This window comes from Mycteria americana, chromosome 5, assembly GCF_035582795.1.
Source record: "Mycteria americana isolate JAX WOST 10 ecotype Jacksonville Zoo and Gardens chromosome 5, USCA_MyAme_1.0, whole genome shotgun sequence".
NCBI lineage: Eukaryota > Metazoa > Chordata > Aves > Ciconiiformes > Ciconiidae > Mycteria > Mycteria americana.
The window spans coordinates 32,039,559-32,056,851 of NC_134369.1; the positions used below are offsets into that span (position 1 = coordinate 32,039,559).

The following is a 17,293-nucleotide window of genomic DNA, read 5'->3' on the forward strand; positions in this document are numbered from 1 at the left end:
CAGGTTAGAGTCCCATAAATGCAGCCCAAAAATGTGCAGAGGACCAGTTTGTCCATAACTGGCAATGAATGGAATCTAAATTAATTACTGTCATTTGGGATCATGGTAGTGGAGGAATTGTGGTGCTATCTGTGATCACTTAAGCTCAGTGCATCATCTATTTGCCCTTTTAACTGCTGCTACAGACCCAAGAAGGCGTTGTTACACCACTGTATACTTGGTTGTTCCTGTGTATTTGAATTTTGTGTTGCCTCAGCTGGCACCTTTGTTGTCTGTCTTGCGTCTCTTGGGAGTTGGAGGCCCATGACAGGTGACAGCTCTTTTGGAGGTTCCCCCCTCTTCATTTTGAAACAGAATTCTACCCCTAGAAAGATTTGGAGTCTCTACTCATCTGAGAGTCTTTTCTGACGAAGAGGAAAGCTGCAGTCTGTCCTTCCTGCCAGCCACCTGGGGTTTGCAGCCACACAACCTCCAGCATGCTCATCAGCATGAGCACGTCCCTGTGCCAGCGAGGCCTCCGGGACCTATGGTTATGTCCATCGGTAACCCACTTACGCACCTACCCCACCAGCCTGGAGTGTCCAGCCTGCATCAGTGCGTACGTGAATGCCCCTGCCCACCCTTGGTTGAGCGAGGCCGCTCTCTAACAGCCCCTTGCTGGCAGCAGGATTCCTGTGATACAAAGCCCAAGCGAAGGAAGACCTCTCCTTGCTTTAACAGTGCTCACTTACCTGGTTCATCGTGCTCCTGGAGGGTTCCCTGTTTTTTGTAGGACTGTCTGTGTACAGGAGCGTGGTTCCTTGAGGTTACAGCTGTTGGCCCTGGCTCTCCTCTGGTGAAAAGCAGATGCTGGAAATCAAAGCTTGAGGGACTTGAACCCGGAGGCGATTTTCCGACAAGCTGTCTTCGCAGCCTTTGCTCCTGAGCTCTCAGCATGAGGGTGGCAGCCAGCCGGACCAGGATCCCTGCCTGTGAGAGCCGTGGATGTGAAGGGGGGGTGCATCAACACCACCCTGGCAAAGGGGGGGGTGGTGTGGTCAGTAAGAGCAGCCGTGCCGGTCTGGCCACTGTCACAGGCTACGTGGGTGTAAGCGGGAGGGCTGCGGTGCTGCAAGAGCAGGGCTCGCTCTCTCCTGTGCCAGCCTGCTGGGACCGCTCCGAGGAGAAAGAGATGGGCTTTTCTCCCTCTTTTTGACTGCCTTTCTTCTCTCTGGTGGGCGGCAGGGCTCCTGCCTCCCCGCCAGCCTCGGGGCCCCTGTAGTTCCCCCGTCCGACACGGAGGGGTGCCCCTCGCAAGCGCTGCGGCACGCTCTGCCTTGTGGGCTAAAACCAGGCAATTAAACAGCAGCTAAAAAAAGACACACAAACATAAGCCGTATGCCATTTTTAGTGGCTTTCAGTTGTGATTAACTCCTTAGGCAACAGCTGTACGAAACAACTTGCCTGGCTCCTCGGCTCTTCCTCAGCTGCTCCTCGGGCCCAGGCTGGGGCTTGAGGGCCGGCTGGGGCAGGGCTGCATCTGCGGCCACGCAGTGAAAAATGCGAGGTGTGCGGCTGTTTCTGCAGTGCACGGGGCTGTACAGGCACAAAGCTCTTGGGCATGGGTCTGCACAGCTTACATTAGCAACGGGCTCTAATTGCAGCTCAGGCTCCTGAGCACTGCGGGGAATATAAAATACTTCACACTGCTGAGGTGCCAAAGGACCTGGAAAATGGACTTTGCATCCCTGCAGTTTGGGATCCAGTTGTATGTGGGTGTTGTTAGAAAAAGAAAAGTAAAATAACACCAGTGTTATCACCAATCAGCTTAAAAAAGAGGGGCCAGAGTTTGTTTTTAAGCTGTGGTGGATCCAATCTACATAAAAAAACTAAACGGGAGGATGAATGTATGACACAAGCTCGTTGGTTTCTGGAACAGTGCAATGTGTTTTCAGCCCATGGGGGCTGGGTGACTCTGATGACACCCACCCTTCCCCTGGACCTTCTGCAGCGTGAAAATACAATCAAAGACTTACTTAGTTTTTAACTACATGGTTGAGGTCCGTTAGCAGGACAGTAACGGCTTTACAGGTGTTTTTAGGACAGCATACTGCTGTTCCTCCAAAGGACTGGGAACGGCTGTTGCAGCAGCACGTGCTGCTGTAGGCTCCTGTTGAACATCTGGCTGGGATTTCCCACCGCAGCAAGAGAAGGGTGGGTCTGCGCTGGAGGTGACAGGGTAGTTTGGCAGAAGCAACTGGGGAAGTCGCCAGCTCTTGCACCACCCCTCCCTCGCTGCCTCCACGCTGCCCTGTGTGCCAGGCCCCCTTGTAGGAGCTGCACAAGCTGCTCTCGGCCTGAGGGGCAGGGGCTCCCCTTTCTCCCCTTCTTCCACCGGTCCTTCTGCCTGCTCGGGCCTGGACCTCTGAGTCCCCATCCTCTGCAAGAGGAAAAGGCGCTGAGACCCTGCTGCTTCCCACACTCCACCCTGGCCTGCCACGATACACGCACAACAGCGCCTCAAAGCCCAGGCCTGTGGCTACGCTCGCCTTCTGGCTCAAAGTCAACTGCTAAGCAAATGCTGGGTTTTCTCGTCTTCTGAGAGCCAGACTAGGGCGGCCTCCCAGCGTGAGCGCGCTACAGCAGAGCCCTGCTGGTCCCAGCGAGCGGAGCTCCAGTCACCCAGTAAGTTGCAAACAGCGGACCCACAGCACAGGCCTCCTACGTATTCTCTATCTATCCAGCTATATCCTGGTTTCCTTCAGGTGCTGCCTATCGCGCCTTATCCTGCAACCAGCAAATGCACATCTTTCACCCCTCCGGCTGTGTCTGCGCAGTCAGAGCTCAGCCAGGCAGCAGTATTGGGGCAAGCCCTCTCCTCCCTTCTGCTTGCCTCCGGCTCACCCTGCCTGCCACATGACTGAGGGCTTGCCAGTTGTGCTCTTTTATTCACACAATATTTTCCACCCTGAAGTTCCCTAAAACAACAATAAACTTATTGAAGGGATGCTGGAATTCCTTGCTGAGTTGCTTTCTCCTAAGGGAAAACACCCAAAGGTGATCAGGTGTCTGGTTTCTTTCAGTATCAAATGAAGCCCGGAGCTGTTGGGGTAAACAGCAGCTAAAGCTGCCTCTTCCCACAGGAGCCGCTTGTTGCTTTGCATGGATGAAGCTGCGCCATCCCCGCCATGAGCCCTTGGCCCTTTCCATGTGGGGGCACAGCTCTCCGTTAGGCAGCTTTGTCTGTCCCTGCCTAAGCCTGAGGCACTGGCAGCGCTGAGCTTTGAAAATGCGTTAGCTAATGTTACGCCTTATTTCTGAGATGTGCTAGACCTGGGCTTTACTATAAAACAATGTTATGCAGCTGGAGTAAAACGTGATCCGATAAACTATTAGTGTCCCTTTGGGGCCTGGCTGGAGCCACGTTTTGTATGCTCAGCCTTGTAAAAGCAGCAGGGCGCGGACAAGGTCCTTCCTGCCCAGGCAGCCCTGTGCGGGAGCTAGACGCTGGGGCAGGCGGGGGGCTGGTGGGGAGCCCCCGCAGAATGTGCCCCTCAGATGTGGGGCAGGGGGCAGCTGCTGGCTGGGGCCTGCTGATGGCCGGTAGCCCCTCTCTGAGGGCCTGGGACAAGTTATGGGGCTGAATAAATTTGGACAGGCCAAGCTTCAGCAAAGTCTAAACATACGTGAATGTTTCCACGTATGAGATGGATAACACAGCAGATAGGATTTTCCTGATCTGGTTATCTTGATACTTTTTTTAATGATGTAGATCTGATGTGCTTGTGTTATAACTTGCGTAAGGTGCCTGGCTGCAAAAGCATGACAGAAGAAGGAGGTGCCTGCAAATCTTCTGCAACAGTAATGATTAACTTCTGCTCCTCAACCAGCGCTCTCATTTCTAGGTTACAGTGACTCTCTAGTTTTAAAAAATGGCTCAAGCAGACTTTCAGCTCGTGACCGCTTTGTGAAGGTTTAAATTTGCTTCCTTAGCTTTTGGATGTTCATGGCAAAAAAAGACAAAAGTCTTCCTGCAGAATCTCACCCCACAAATGTTTTGTAGCTCTGACATATGGGGCAATCAACTTGAACTGGGAGGCTTAGTCTCCAGGAAGAAATTTTAATAAACGGCTCCCACCAGGCGAGCTGAGCTGACGGCAGCCACAGTGGGAATTGTTTACTACCGTGCTCCAGCGTAGACAAGGCCTCATTGTCTGGCTTTGATGGGGAAAATGTCCAGTTTCACAAACTTTGCTGAGCAAGGGAGAAAATAATTATATTGCAGATCAGCTTACAAGGGGCACATTCATGTTTGAAAGAAAACTTGATTTTCATAGGGTGGGGAAGAGAGACATAACTGCCAAAGGGAAAAGCCAGCGGCTTCGGTGACCTACTAAAATTGCCTCAACTCAGAAGTTATTCCTGGCTGAAGGTGGGTCCCAGGGGGCCGGATCCTTGGCTCTGGCTGGGAGGCAGGCAGTGCAAGTGGAAAGCGTGCAGGAAACCAAGCGCTCCTCTGCCTCCGGAGCTGCTCCGTGCACAGCTGGCACCCGGGCGTGAGGCAGGCAGAGCACACAGCCCAGCCCTCGCCATGGCTGGACAGAGACCCGTCGCTGCAGCTGCGTCGCGCTCAGGCCCCAACACCCTTGTGTCTCCAAGCTCCCCAGTGGGCATTTGCCAGGGCAGAAGCTGTGGCGGCAGGCTTGCTCGTCCCCATCCTCTGCCTGCCGGCTCACGAGCCGCAGGCGCTCTGCAGCAGGTCGGCGCAGCGCTCCTCCCGTGAGTCACAAACCCGCGCGGGCGGTGGGCTCCCCGATGCCGCTCGCCGGGTAGGTGACATCGTGCCGCAGGAGTGCTGCTGCCTAGAATTTGCCTGTTTTCAACTCCCAATTACCGCAGTTGCCATTTCATTTGCAGTATTTGAGCAAAGTGTTGGCAGCATTTTGCTTCATGTGTTTTTACTTAGGAGGACGACTGGGCGAATATTGAAGGAATATGTTTTACAGAGCTGGGTTGGCTGTGATGAGCCACATGCAGCCGGCCTGGGCTGCTGACAGGCTGCCTTCCCCCCAGCGCTGGGAGTACTAGCTGAAGCCATTTTGGTTGTCTCCCCAAGGGGGAGGATGTAATTATCTTCTTTTTGCACGATTGCATGTAATTTTCTCCCCTCTATCTTAAAAAAAAACCCTGAAACAGAAGCAGAAATGAACTGTGTAACAAGCTGGTAACCTATTAATTCTTTCATCAGATTGAAGGCAAAGCTCGAATGAGTCTAAGTGCTATAAATCTTGCTGTTTTCTGTGAACATTTCTCTCAAGGAAGTGTGCACTCTCCTCTTTGTAGGAAGCTGCAACACCAGCATAAACCCAGTTTGTTGTCATGGCAATGTCAGTAGTTGCCTTATACGTATGCCGAATCGTAAGATCATAGGAAAATTCCGGTGGGAAGGGACCTCTGGAGGTCTGTAGTCCAGCCTCCTGCTCAGGGCAGGGTCAGCCATGAAATCAAACCAGGTTGCTCAGGGCTTTCTCCAGCCAGGACTTAAAAACCTCAAGGGATGGAGATGGTGCCACCTCCCTGGGCAACGTTTCTAGGCTGTTGCTACCAGCCTTCTAGCCTTCCTAATTCCAGTCATTCTGGGAATAATATTTTGCATTTGCTGTGTCTTTGACATTTATTCACTGTGCGCTCTAGTTTTCACCACCTTGAGTCTATCCAGAAGAGGAATTTCCCTTCCACTTTGATTTCTTTCTCTGTCTGCAGGGTTGTTACACCTCGCTTCATTCCTCATGAACATACTAGCGCAGGCCACGCTGCTTTCTTGCATTCTCTTATCTGCTGAGGTTTTTGATGCCATGCTGATCACCATGACATCTGAAGAGTTTCTCCTGTGAACTTAAGATCTGGCTATACTGTTATATCTCCCTCTCTTTCGGTCAGTCATCTTGCTAGATGACTAACTGGCTGTGTTTTCTTGTATTTGACGTTTGTTTTCTGCCCACACTGGCATTGCTTTAGGAAAGCATCCCTAGTCAGAACTGTATTTGTGCATTAGCAATGGGAATAAATGCATCCATACATACAAGTTAAATGTGCGCTTGACTGCTCTTCAGATAGACTTACAAGCACGCAAATGTTGCCATTAATCCCAGTCTTCCCTATTTGTTGTCATCTATGTATAGTGCACTGTCCTAAAGAAAGGAGAGAGTGCACGTGTTTGTGTGTGTCCTTGTCCTGAAGGGCACCCACTTGCCAACTCTCTTTTGACAGGATTGTTTCATGAGTTTTGTGTTTCACTCTTCTCCTGCTTGTATCGTATTTAGTCTACCATGTCCTGAGGGCAACTGCTGTCCAAGGTTTGTCCTGTTTAATTGAATTATGGTTGCCATGGGTAGTGGAAAGGTCAAATTTCATTCTGCATGGAGAACTCTGCAAGCCAAGGTATGTTAGAGAGGAAGGGGGAAACCTGGCTCTCAAAGTCTGTATCAAGGAGCCAGGGGTTGAACTGATGGGGATTTTAAAAGGGGTTTATGGTAATTTGTTGCCCTACTTCCCAAGGAAATGCAGTTGGAGTTGGGTACCAAATTTAGGCTTATTGGAAAATCCCAGCTCTACAGCCAAGTGCCACAGCTCTTTTTGTGCCCATCTCCATGCTGTCTCTCTGCTTTCTGGCCAGAGTCTCTTCTGGGAAGAGAGTCGTGCTTCGCCTCAGACACCTACCAAAGTCCTCTCAGAGAGTCTCTCTACAGAACCAAGCACGAGCGAAGGGACTGACATAAACCACGTACTTCTGGGTAGGGCTGGGCAGGGTACCGGCAGCGGGTCTGGAAAAACACAAATAGATGCAGGGCCAGCATTTCTGGTATTTGGTTTCCAAACAGCATGAAATGTTGTTTGCATGTCAGCCCCTGTGCCGCAGTTCAGCATCTCTGTGGTGAGAGGATGGAGCTTGGTGCTCAGGGATGCCACAGTGCTAAGCCCTCCCCTACAGGCTCCGTAACAACCCTTGGGGGCCTCCATACTGACCTCCGTACCAACCAGACATACAGACCCCGACGCAGCCCTGCCTGCAGGAGGCGGACACAGAGGTGGGCACCCCAGTGGGAAGCAGCAGAGCATCTCTGCAGGGGGGTGTGGGACACAGCAGGAAGTTTTTTCCAAAAACTTCCAAAAATTCCCTTGCAAGATTTTGTTTTGATGTTTGCTTTTTGTTTTTAAGGATATGAAAGGCAAAAAGCAGAGCAAGTAAAGGGAACATTCATGAAATGTTACCCTCCAGGCTGAACTTCATGAGAACAGATGGGGAAACTGAGGCAAAAGGCAGTGCTTAAAACCTGGCCAGCTGAGTGTTGCTCAACAACATGAGAGAAAGAGAGAGAGAGATAACTTGCATGCTTCATTGCATTTGACTTTCCAACATTCATACTTGAGCCCTAACGGAGAGGACAGGGTCGTGACACAAGAGGAAATTTAGAACATCATCAACATGCTAAATGTGATTGCAGGAGACACAGCGAGCAGCTGTGAAAACTGATATAAACGGGTGGATTTCATGCCTTGCAATATAATGCTTGAAATCACTTGTCATCAGAGGGACTTTCATTTTTGCTTGCTCGCTTACAGTTTTGCTGTAGTTCTTTAATTTTGCTAACAGTAGTAATAGTAAAATGCATCTGTGGGGGCCAGACAGCCGTACAGCACATTCAAGCTGTACGATCTGTCATGCCGCCTTCTTAGGGCAAAACCCAAAGCTGGCTGAGTTCTGGTTTACACTGTCAGCTTGCTGGCAATCACCAAGAGCAAGACCCACTCCAGCCAGGGCAGTCTGCTTTGGGCTTGCAGAAGATATTCGTGCTACATTGTTCTCCTTAATTACTGCTCTCTGGAAACATAAGGCATGGGATGCAGGAGAATGAAACAAACAGGCTTATTTAGGTCAATTAGAAAAGTACGGGCTAATTGCAAACAAAGTGGTAAAACAGGAGCGGATGGGGCTCAGAGGAAAACAATGTCAACAGTGACCTACATACTCTCAGGGAGGGAGGGGGAGGTTAGACAGCAGGCGGTGGGGAACGCATAGCTCAGCACGAGAGGGGTTTGCATGCTTCTCTCCTTTCAGGTCCCTGGGCCAGGGCCAGCCTGCACGCCGAGTGCCATCCCTGCAGTCTGCGCAGAGCTGGCCTAAACACGCAAGAACATCCAGGGAGACATCAGCCAACTGATGCAGAGGCATCGTTCCTATGTGACATTTAGCCCCGCAGGAACCTGCAAGACCTCTTCCCCAAGCCTCAGGGCAGACCGGGAAAATAATAGCCCCCTGCTTTCCATGCAGAACGGTCCTGGAGTGAAAATGGTGTAGTTTGTACACTCTTGATCATGCTGCCAGAGGCAGGACAAGTGAAGGACAATCAGTTGCTTAGACACATGCTGGAAAACGTATCTCGTGATCCCTTTCTGTGTCTGTAACGGTAAGGAGCTCTCTCTAACCTAACCTGACCCAACATAACCTAACCCAACCCAACCTTTCTACAGGAAACAGGCCCTTGGGTGATCTTAGAGCAGTAAGGCAGCAGCTTTCAACCTCCGCTCAGTGAGCCCTTGTGAGTACTTTTAAGATGTTTGTGAAAGGTAGCTGTTCTTGACTACCTTTCACAAACCCCCTAAACCCACTGCCAACAGGCTGCAAAATGTTTATGGGCCCAAAACTGGGAAAGGTATAAAGTGACTGCTCTAAGGGAAACCTTTATCATTCCTCCCAGAGTTCAATGGTAAGTTCATCCTATGCTTCATATTTCCAGAGAGCAGTAATTAAGGAGAACAATGGAACACAAATAACTCCTACAAAAGGGAACAAGGATTTGGCATCCCTTATTTAAGTACCAGCTCAGTCAAATGCTTTCCTATCATGTGGTTTTCAGCTCTGGATTCCCCTTGCAAGTAGGGACCTCTGTATCCAACATCCAGTCTCTCTGTGCCTGCCAGCCCTGGTGCCTGACCCGTCAATGAGAGACAGCCCTCTCCCACCTGCACGCCACTGTTCTTGTCTCTACCCACACCTAAGGTCCCAGCTAACTACTCTCTAAAAAAAGACAGAGTTCATGCAAGACTGCAGTTCCACTGTGGGTTTTGAGACTGTGGAACCATTTCATCCTGCATGTAAATTGGACCAGACTCAGATCTGAGCTTAAAGAAACCCCTGTGGATTAGCCTGGGTAACATGTCGTGGTTTATCTGAGCAGCCAAAGCTGTGATGGTGGGCAGTTCACAGGACCAAGTCTGGGCTGAGTTTTGCCTCAGTCCTTGCTGTATGCCCTCTCTAATAGCCTCCATGTAGACAGCAGGAAGCACAGTGCATTTACATTCAGCAGCTACCGCATGGTATTCTGATCCCCTGCCACTGAAAAATGAACAACTCAGGTCCTGCTTCCGGCGAAAATTTAGTAAGGTTGTAACATAATTTACCTCCCTTCACAAGCTGGCTAACACACATATGTGTGGGCCAGGCCACAGCTAGTGGGGATAACTGTTCACACATAGTGCTGTACTAGCTGAGAAGCTGCAACAGAAGTAGCTGGGGCTGTGGCATCGCCCTCGGGGAGACGCCAGCCCCCGCGGTGCCCTGGCAGGCTTGTCTGCCCCCGTGACATCCACACACTGACGAGGCTCTCGTGAGGACGGTTCACAGCACGTGCTGCCAGAGGTGGCTGTGGGAAGTCCTGCAGCCATTCCTCCAGGCTTAAATCAGCCAGCCCAGATTTTTTTTATCAATCACTTCTGCCACCTCATAGCAAGCCTGGTAGCATACCTCACTGCACACGGGATGCGCACATGCCTCGGGCACCAGGTGAGTCAGAACGTGGCCTTGGTTTGACAGCTGAACGGACACATATACGCACTTCGCTAATTATGTTAAAAATAGTTTTAAATGAGGGCATGGATTTTGTTGATCCCTTGAAATACAGGAGTGAGACGTAAGTGGACTAGTTCACCTGTTATAATAGCAGAGCCAAAATTTAAATGGATTTGTAATTTTTTTCCTTCAGTTTAGGGCACATTCTTCTAATTCAGAAAAAAAAAAATCGGTGTAGCTGTGCTTGGGATTTCTAAGTACATCTGTGCACCTTTTGTCTTATTACAGAAATTATCCATCCTTGGTGGATTCAAGCCTTTCCTAAGGAGCATCTTCCTGTCCTCTGTTGGGCTTTCTATACTACACATTTTGTTTGTACTCCCCATGCTTTCTCTTATCAGTACAATTTCCTGGCGGCCAGCTGAATGGCATTCATGGATGTATATTTTTCTTTCTTTAAAGCTCAGCTGGGATCTGTGATATAAGCATATTCTCCCTGGATGCATTACGAACCATAGATTTCTATACGACTTTTCTGTTAGAACACATGAAGAAAAGATCCTGTGTAACCTCTGGCAGGAATCTAAACATTTTAAGTCAGGTACCAGGAGTCTGATAAAAAGACCCAGGCTATGGTTGGAAACAATTTCCAGAAACTCATTTTGCTTATCCCTTGTAGCTGTGGCAATGAGGGAGAGGAAGGGACAAAGCTCACTGGGGGAAAACAAGTCAACAAAAACAACTAACTCCAGTTGGGGTTCATCACCTGACACACTACATGGAGCTTTGGAGACCTTTGTGTATCCTGCAAAGAATCCTCGGTGCCTTTTGCCAGGGCAAACTCATATCTAATTAAGAGGTTAATAATGAAATTATTATTAAGCTTGCAGTCATTTTCATAGTGGAGAAAAATTAAATGTAAAATGCCCTCTATATATACTGCATGGTAGCTGCTTTTCTGCTTTCTACCCTTCTATTTTCTCATATAGTTATTTTTATTCTGGACTAGACCAAAGCTGTTTATCTTTCCTCCTCCACCCTCTCTCCCTGTCTGAGTTCCTGCTGTTCACTGTTCTAATAACAAGTCAACAGGTGGAAAAAGGCATTATGACTCTGCTGAATCAACATCCTGTGGGGCTAAAATGATAGCCGTTAGCCTAACTCGAAAGCAGCGCCATGGTCCTTTGGAGGCAGAAGGGTAGACAACTCTTACAGAAGAAGACTGAGTGCTCTTCTTCCACAGGGTTTCAAAGTTTGTGGGAAAAATGTGTTCTCTGCTCTTGGCCTGAAAGCTGCTCAGGAAAGTGGCAATGAGGGTGTGGAGCAAAATGTCTGTCCCCACTGTTTTTGCAGACACACATGAGCAAGTTCAACCCATGCTCTAAGCTGTCTGGAAGGTATGAATCTGCATGAGTGTGACGCTGATCCCTGACTAACTCACCTGGTCTCTGAGCTGGCCTCAATTGCTCATGCTGGCTGCCACAACTTCCAGTTTGGAGCTCCCTCTAGTACCAGGAGAGCAGGTCAGCTCCGGCACGTCAGTGTCTGAAAAAATGAAATCCCTTCTCAGATCTGTTTCTCTGACTATGAAATCAATTAAAAAAAAGGCAAAACCAAGCTGATCAAGCAACCATCCTGGGTCATGGCTGCAGTGTAGTGTCAACACGTCGGGGTCTCAGAGGCTCGGAGCACCTTGCTGCCCTCATCACACAGTGACTGGGCAGCGCTCAGCGGATCCGGTGATGGAACCACGACTGCCCTCATCATGTCAGCACGGCTGGCTGGGGAGCCCTGCCTGGCTGCAGGTGATGAGAAGGGCTTTGTGTGTAAGTAGAACAAGTTCAAGAAAAGGTTTTAACATCACACAGAGACAGCTCATGGAGCACTTCTGTTCTGCTGCTTTGTGTCTTCTTTTACATGCTCTTTTTTATCAGGATATTTTTGACTAGGAAAATCTTTTTGTTTAAAATCACTTCTAAAATGTTCCTTTTGCTTGGAGCCCTACAGGAGGATTATGGGATTATTTGCAAGATGCTATTTCTTAGAAAAGCACAGAGGATTTCTGCAACAGAGAAAACCATTTTCAGATACTTCATTACCTAATGGTTAAAAATACAGCATTTCATTTATTGAGGCATCTGTTCTCATTATTTATGGCATCCCTCAGAAGACTACTTTAAGAACACATCATTCCAGACCAAATGCCGCAAATGCCAAAGAAAAATGATGTAATTTATTCATGGTACATTGTCCTTTCTGGCAAGGAAGAACTCACAACCTCTAAAGTGAAGCTGAAAAATCCTGTTGCCTTCGGTTATGATTACCTGATCTCAGTCAAGGTGCTGCCCTATGGAGACAGGCCCTACAGGAACATACTGTAGAAGACAAGCTTTGTTCTGAAGTAAAGGCAATCTACAAAAGGGCGAGCACTAGCCAGGAGACAACAGTGGCACAACAAAAGGAACAGCAGTAATCGGCAGGGTGGGTGAGCACCTCGAGAAGCGCACACACCATCACAAGCCACACGTACATACCTTTAATGAGCTTTCGACAGAAGAAGCAGCGAATGACTGGCCAGCAGATCACCAGGTTGACTGCTGCTGTGGGAGAGCTTATTTTGGACACCATGAGCAAAAGCAACATCAGGAGGCATGTCATGGAGCAGCAGGTTTACCAATTGCTTCTAGACATGCCACTGGATGAAAAGTAGAAGTTTATTTCTCTTCATTTCAAGTTATTTGGTATTTATTGGAGGATAGGACTGGGAGAACAGAAGCCATGCAGGTTAGCATCATCTACTCCAGTTTCACCCAAGCTAAAGGTCTAGTAGTTGTAGAGTCAGTGCAAGGGTTTTGCACTAACCTTTCATAAGTGTGATATTACAATGGGAAAATTGGGCCCTTCTAATGATGAAATAGGTGTGTAGTAAGACTTGTACTGCAATACCTAGAGGAAGCTGGTGATTCCTGCTCATTTTGATTTTGTATTAATACGATCAAAGAAAAAAAGAGCAAGTGTTTGTATTAACTATAGAAAAAACTTTCTTTAAAAATCACTGGCAAGATCCTTCTCTTTAGGACGAACTGAAGAAACTCTGTGACATTTCATCCGGCTTAAAAAATAACTAGAAAGGTAGTACACTTTAGTCAGAAAATCAGAAACATCCGTTCCCTGTCCCAGTTCCTTTTCACTGAATTTAGAAGTCCACTGATGTTTCAGAGTTAGCCTGTCTCTTCAGTTGCTTCACAGACACAAAGAATTGTAATCACAAATCACATTATGCTGGGCTCAGCTTTCAGCAAAAGAGGAACAATGCTAGTCGCATTTAAACAGCGTCTCCCAAGCAAACATCTCAGCTGTCCCTTGTTTTCAAAGACATCTCTCAGTTCTTTCTCAAATGTATGCATGTTTCTCCCAAATGTGATGACTCTGATGTTTTACTGTTGAAAAGCAGAAATTTAGGAACTATTGACTATTTTTTTTTTCCCCTGTGCAGTGCCAGGTCCCAGTCCTGTACAGGCTGGTGCACATTTTTAACTCCATGTCCAGTGTGAGTAGTTCTACTCACTAGAACTGATAGTCTGGTGTAAATCTTCATAGAAGAGGGATTTTATTTTTGCAACAGCAGCTCTGATTTCCTTCATGAATTTCTCCTCACCCTTAGCAACAGGGCACTGTTATTCAGCAATAGGACAATAGGGTCGGTAGGAATGGACAACATTCACATTTTCTAGAAGAATCCTTTTCTTATGTGCCACCTCTTGGGTTGCAGGCCATGTCTGGGGCTGAAAGCCAAGATACCTAAATGATTCTATGATTTTATATATATGTATTCTATATATGTAATCGAAGTATTGTGAATACATATATTCCTAGCTCCCATGGACTTCAATTACTTTTATTTTAAAAATAATTGCAACCTTACCAACTCTCGCAATTTTATTGTAAATCTCACAAAATTTGGTATCTTTCAGAAAGCCCTGGTTCCTGGAACCTTGTGACTTTTTGACACAGCAATGAGCATGGATTTCTCTATGGTACCTGTGTATCCAAACTGAAGCCTAACTAACAAAGGTTAGAAACTGACATTTTAAATGCACTTCCTGCAGGCTACTATGACATGACTGGAGCTGACAGAAATTAGAAAGATGTCCTGTGTCATGCCTCTGGGTGTTTCCATCAATACATGCAGGTTTCTGACCAGTCAAGCCTTAAGATCCTAATTCTGCAAGCCCTTGTGCCTGCTCGGGATCCCGCTTTGAATGCAAACAACCTTTTCCTGAAATTCAGGCAGTGCAGGGTCACATAGTCGCAAGCTGTGACGGTGGCAGTGTGCTGGCCACAATGGGCACTGCCAAGGGGAAGACCATAGCCCACATGTGGATCGTCTGTCATGGTAAATCTGTGCCTGAGCTTCAGCAAATTTTCATGGACTGTATTTTTTGAATGATCATCTCCAATTGCTGTGAATACTCTGGGTTTGCATTAGTCACTGAAGATGGGACAGTCACCAAAGGTGGGAAAGGCGGGGAGGGCAGCTGCTATAGGAAATAGGAAACCAGAAAGATGATCCAAGGACAGAGGATAGATTGCAATAAATGGCAGAGCATGTTAAGGAAGCGGGTGCTAGCAAGACTTTTCCACCCTAAGAAATGCTGGTTTCCTTTGTCTCCTTTAGGGCTTTGGTGTGGAGATGTATGTTAGGCCAGTGTAGACACGAACAGTCTCTTTGAACTCTTAGAGTGCTACATCCTAAATGTACGCCCTTTTTGGCAATTCAGACCTGGTGGCCTGTGAAATCTGCCTCCCCACCTCCTCTCATGTGGTTAGTACCTGCCAAGGCATGGCAGGGCAGCTGTCTGTTGCCGTTTGGAAAGCACAAGAATTAGCATAGTGGCTTCTGAACTCTTCCATGGGGAACAGCTATTAGGCAGCTCCAGGGCAAAACCTTCTTGCTGGCCTGGTGTATGTTTGCTTCTAGGCTCTCACCTGCTATAAGCCAGCACACAAGCATCCAAATTCCTGACTCCATGGGCTCCGTCCCCACATCTTGATGGGACAGCAGGCTGCCAGACTCTCAGCAAAAACTTTAGAGAGCTGAGGGGACAGGGAGCTCCAGGACCTCCTTATAGGTGGGAACCGACCACAGTTGCAGTGGGGTCCTACCATGCCATCGCGGCACTGTGGAGTCCCATGGTCATCCAGTAATGCCCAGCTCAGCTGCTATGGGTTTGCCTTTGCCAGCAGCCTCTGCATCAGCTAGCTCTGTGGCTGTTGTAGCCCCACTAAAGGATCCAAACACCTGTGATTTAGAAGATGTGTATCATCCAAGTCTGGCTACCCTGAGGTAAGGTCGTCACTCAACTTTTTCACCTCCATAGTGAAATGCAGGACCCACGTCTTTCCAGAAGCACCCTCAGCACCGCTGCTCTCAAGAAGGCCTGGAGACCCCACGGGTGTCACAGCAATGCTGTGTGTGGCAAGGCCAACCCGGCTATCCCACAGCACGTGGGCACAGGCTCACACCCTCTGTCCCCTCTCCCACCCCAGAGCGGCAGGGCCACGCAGCCCCCCTTCCCCAGAGGGGTCCCGTCAGCCCAGGCAGCCTGTGCTGCCAAGCCAGAACGGGCCGGCCAGGTGCGTGGGGCAGACCGGCCAGTGCGATGGGTCCTGCGGGGCGGTGGGCCCGGCAGAGCAGATCTCTGCGTGCCCTCGCCTTCCTCCGTGTCCCGCTGCTCTCTCGGGTGGGAGGCGCGCTTCTAGGTCGCCCCAGCGCCAGCCCGCCTCCCCGGCCGTTAACGGCTCACCGCCGCGCCGCCATCCCTCCTCCTCCTCCTCCGCGCGCCGCCCCGTCTCCCTCCGCCGCCCCCCAGCTCCGCGCCGCGCCGCGTTTTGACCCGCGCGGGCCGCCGTAGCGCGGCCGGGCGGCCGGCCCGGGGATGCGGGCGGCGCTGCGGCCGCCGGGGGGAGCGGCTGGGCGGCGCGGGCGGGCGCTCGCCCCTGGGCTCCCGGGGCCGGCGCGGGGCTCGGCGGGCGGCCTCGGCCCCCCGCGTCTGGCCGAGACCTGAGACTGCGGAGCCGCCCCTTCGCTGCCGCCGCCGCCGCCTCTGAGGGACCGGCCCCCGCCCCGCCCGCGGGGGCGGCCCGCGCCGCGGCCCCTCCTCGGGGGAGGCCGGCTGCATGGGCAGGCGCTGCGGGGCACCGTGGTCCCGGCCTCGCCGCTCCTGGGCGCCAGGTAGGAGAGGTTTAACCCGGCGGGTTAGGCTGGGGGTGGGGGGGGGCGGGGGGAGGAGACGCGTCCCTTCAGCCCGCAGTGCTGCCGCCGCAGGGAGAGGGGCTGGCGGTTGTGCTGACTTGGAGGTTTCTCTCTTCCTCTCCTCTCCTCTCTTTCCCCTTCTCTCTGTCTCGCTCGCTCTTCCCCCCGCCCCCATTTTGCACGGAAGCCGGCGGGATAACTTACGGCAGGCTTTGACTGGATCCCTCTTTCCCCCCTTCTCTCCGGCCACTGCCGGGGCTTCGGGAGAGGTGAAGGTTTTGGCGGGGGGTCTGTAATGGTTGGCTGCAGTTACGGTTCCTCGTTGGTCCCCTTTATAAATAGGGGGTGCGGGGATGTGAAATATTCTATGCCTTCATTATCAGATATCACACGCTTTATATATGTGTACTTAAAGCAGAGCTAAATTGGTGGGAGTTAAAACTCCCTCGTGTTTATTCTCGGTGTGCTTCTGCGACTTGGTGTTTAATAATCAAGTACAGCGCTGTGCTTTCCAGACTGTGAAGCCTAAGGTGGAATGGATGTGTATGGAGCAAAAGCAGGGGGCTGGATGGACCCCGTCAATGGACTGCAATGGTGGGAATTTTTGTCTTTGTCATAAGATGATACCGAAGTGTAAAACATCTAAATTTTGGATCTGGGAATTGGTTTAAAGGTGCTAATTGATACTAAAAGGATGATAATTTTTGTGGAAGCCTCTGAGAATAAGTAATACTGCACCCATCCTTATCATAAACTCTTGTATTTGGCATTTCTTGCAAAGAATAAGGCTAGAATTTATTGCGAATGACGTATTGACCCACGGGTGCATCTTTCAGTTTAGATTACTGCTGATTTGATCCTGTGGAATCTGCAAAAGGAAAGTCTGCCAGCCTTTGTGAATAGCTTTGCAGTGTAACAGGAGTGGAGTTCCCGAGCAGAATCGCTGAGAGATATGTGAACGAGTGCAAGCAAAGCTGAGCACATCGGTATTTCTGCCTCAGATCTGGGCTTGTTCCCCAGGCACAGTTTGTGTGTGGGCTAAATACCCTCTTGGCACCTGGAGATGATGTCGGTCGAAGGGTCTACAATAACAAGTCGGATCAAAAATCTACTTCGCTCCCCTTCCATTAAGCTGAGGAGAAGCAAGCCTGGGAACAAGCGTGAAGATATAGGCAGCAAGGTGAGTGCTGTGTGGTGCGGCCAGCATG

At 49.9% G+C, this 17,293-nt stretch overlaps 1 protein-coding gene across 4 annotated transcripts in view; it reads left to right on the forward strand.

Moving 5' to 3' along the window:
* The first annotated feature begins 15,798 nt into the window (after positions 1 to 15,798).
* Positions 15,799 to 17,293, forward strand: part of MAPKBP1 (mitogen-activated protein kinase binding protein 1) — a 102,970-nt gene continuing 101,475 nt past the window's right edge. For 3 of the 4 annotated variants that reach the window (XM_075502771.1, XM_075502773.1, XM_075502774.1), the window contains exons 1-2: positions 15,799 to 16,064; positions 16,922 to 17,265. In XM_075502771.1, coding sequence (XP_075358886.1) covers positions 17,149 to 17,265 — 117 coding nt within the window. In that variant the 5' untranslated portion in view covers positions 15,799 to 16,064; positions 16,922 to 17,148. The remainder of the gene's footprint in view (positions 16,065 to 16,921; positions 17,266 to 17,293) is intronic. The other variant, XM_075502772.1, reaches the window with a different exon arrangement.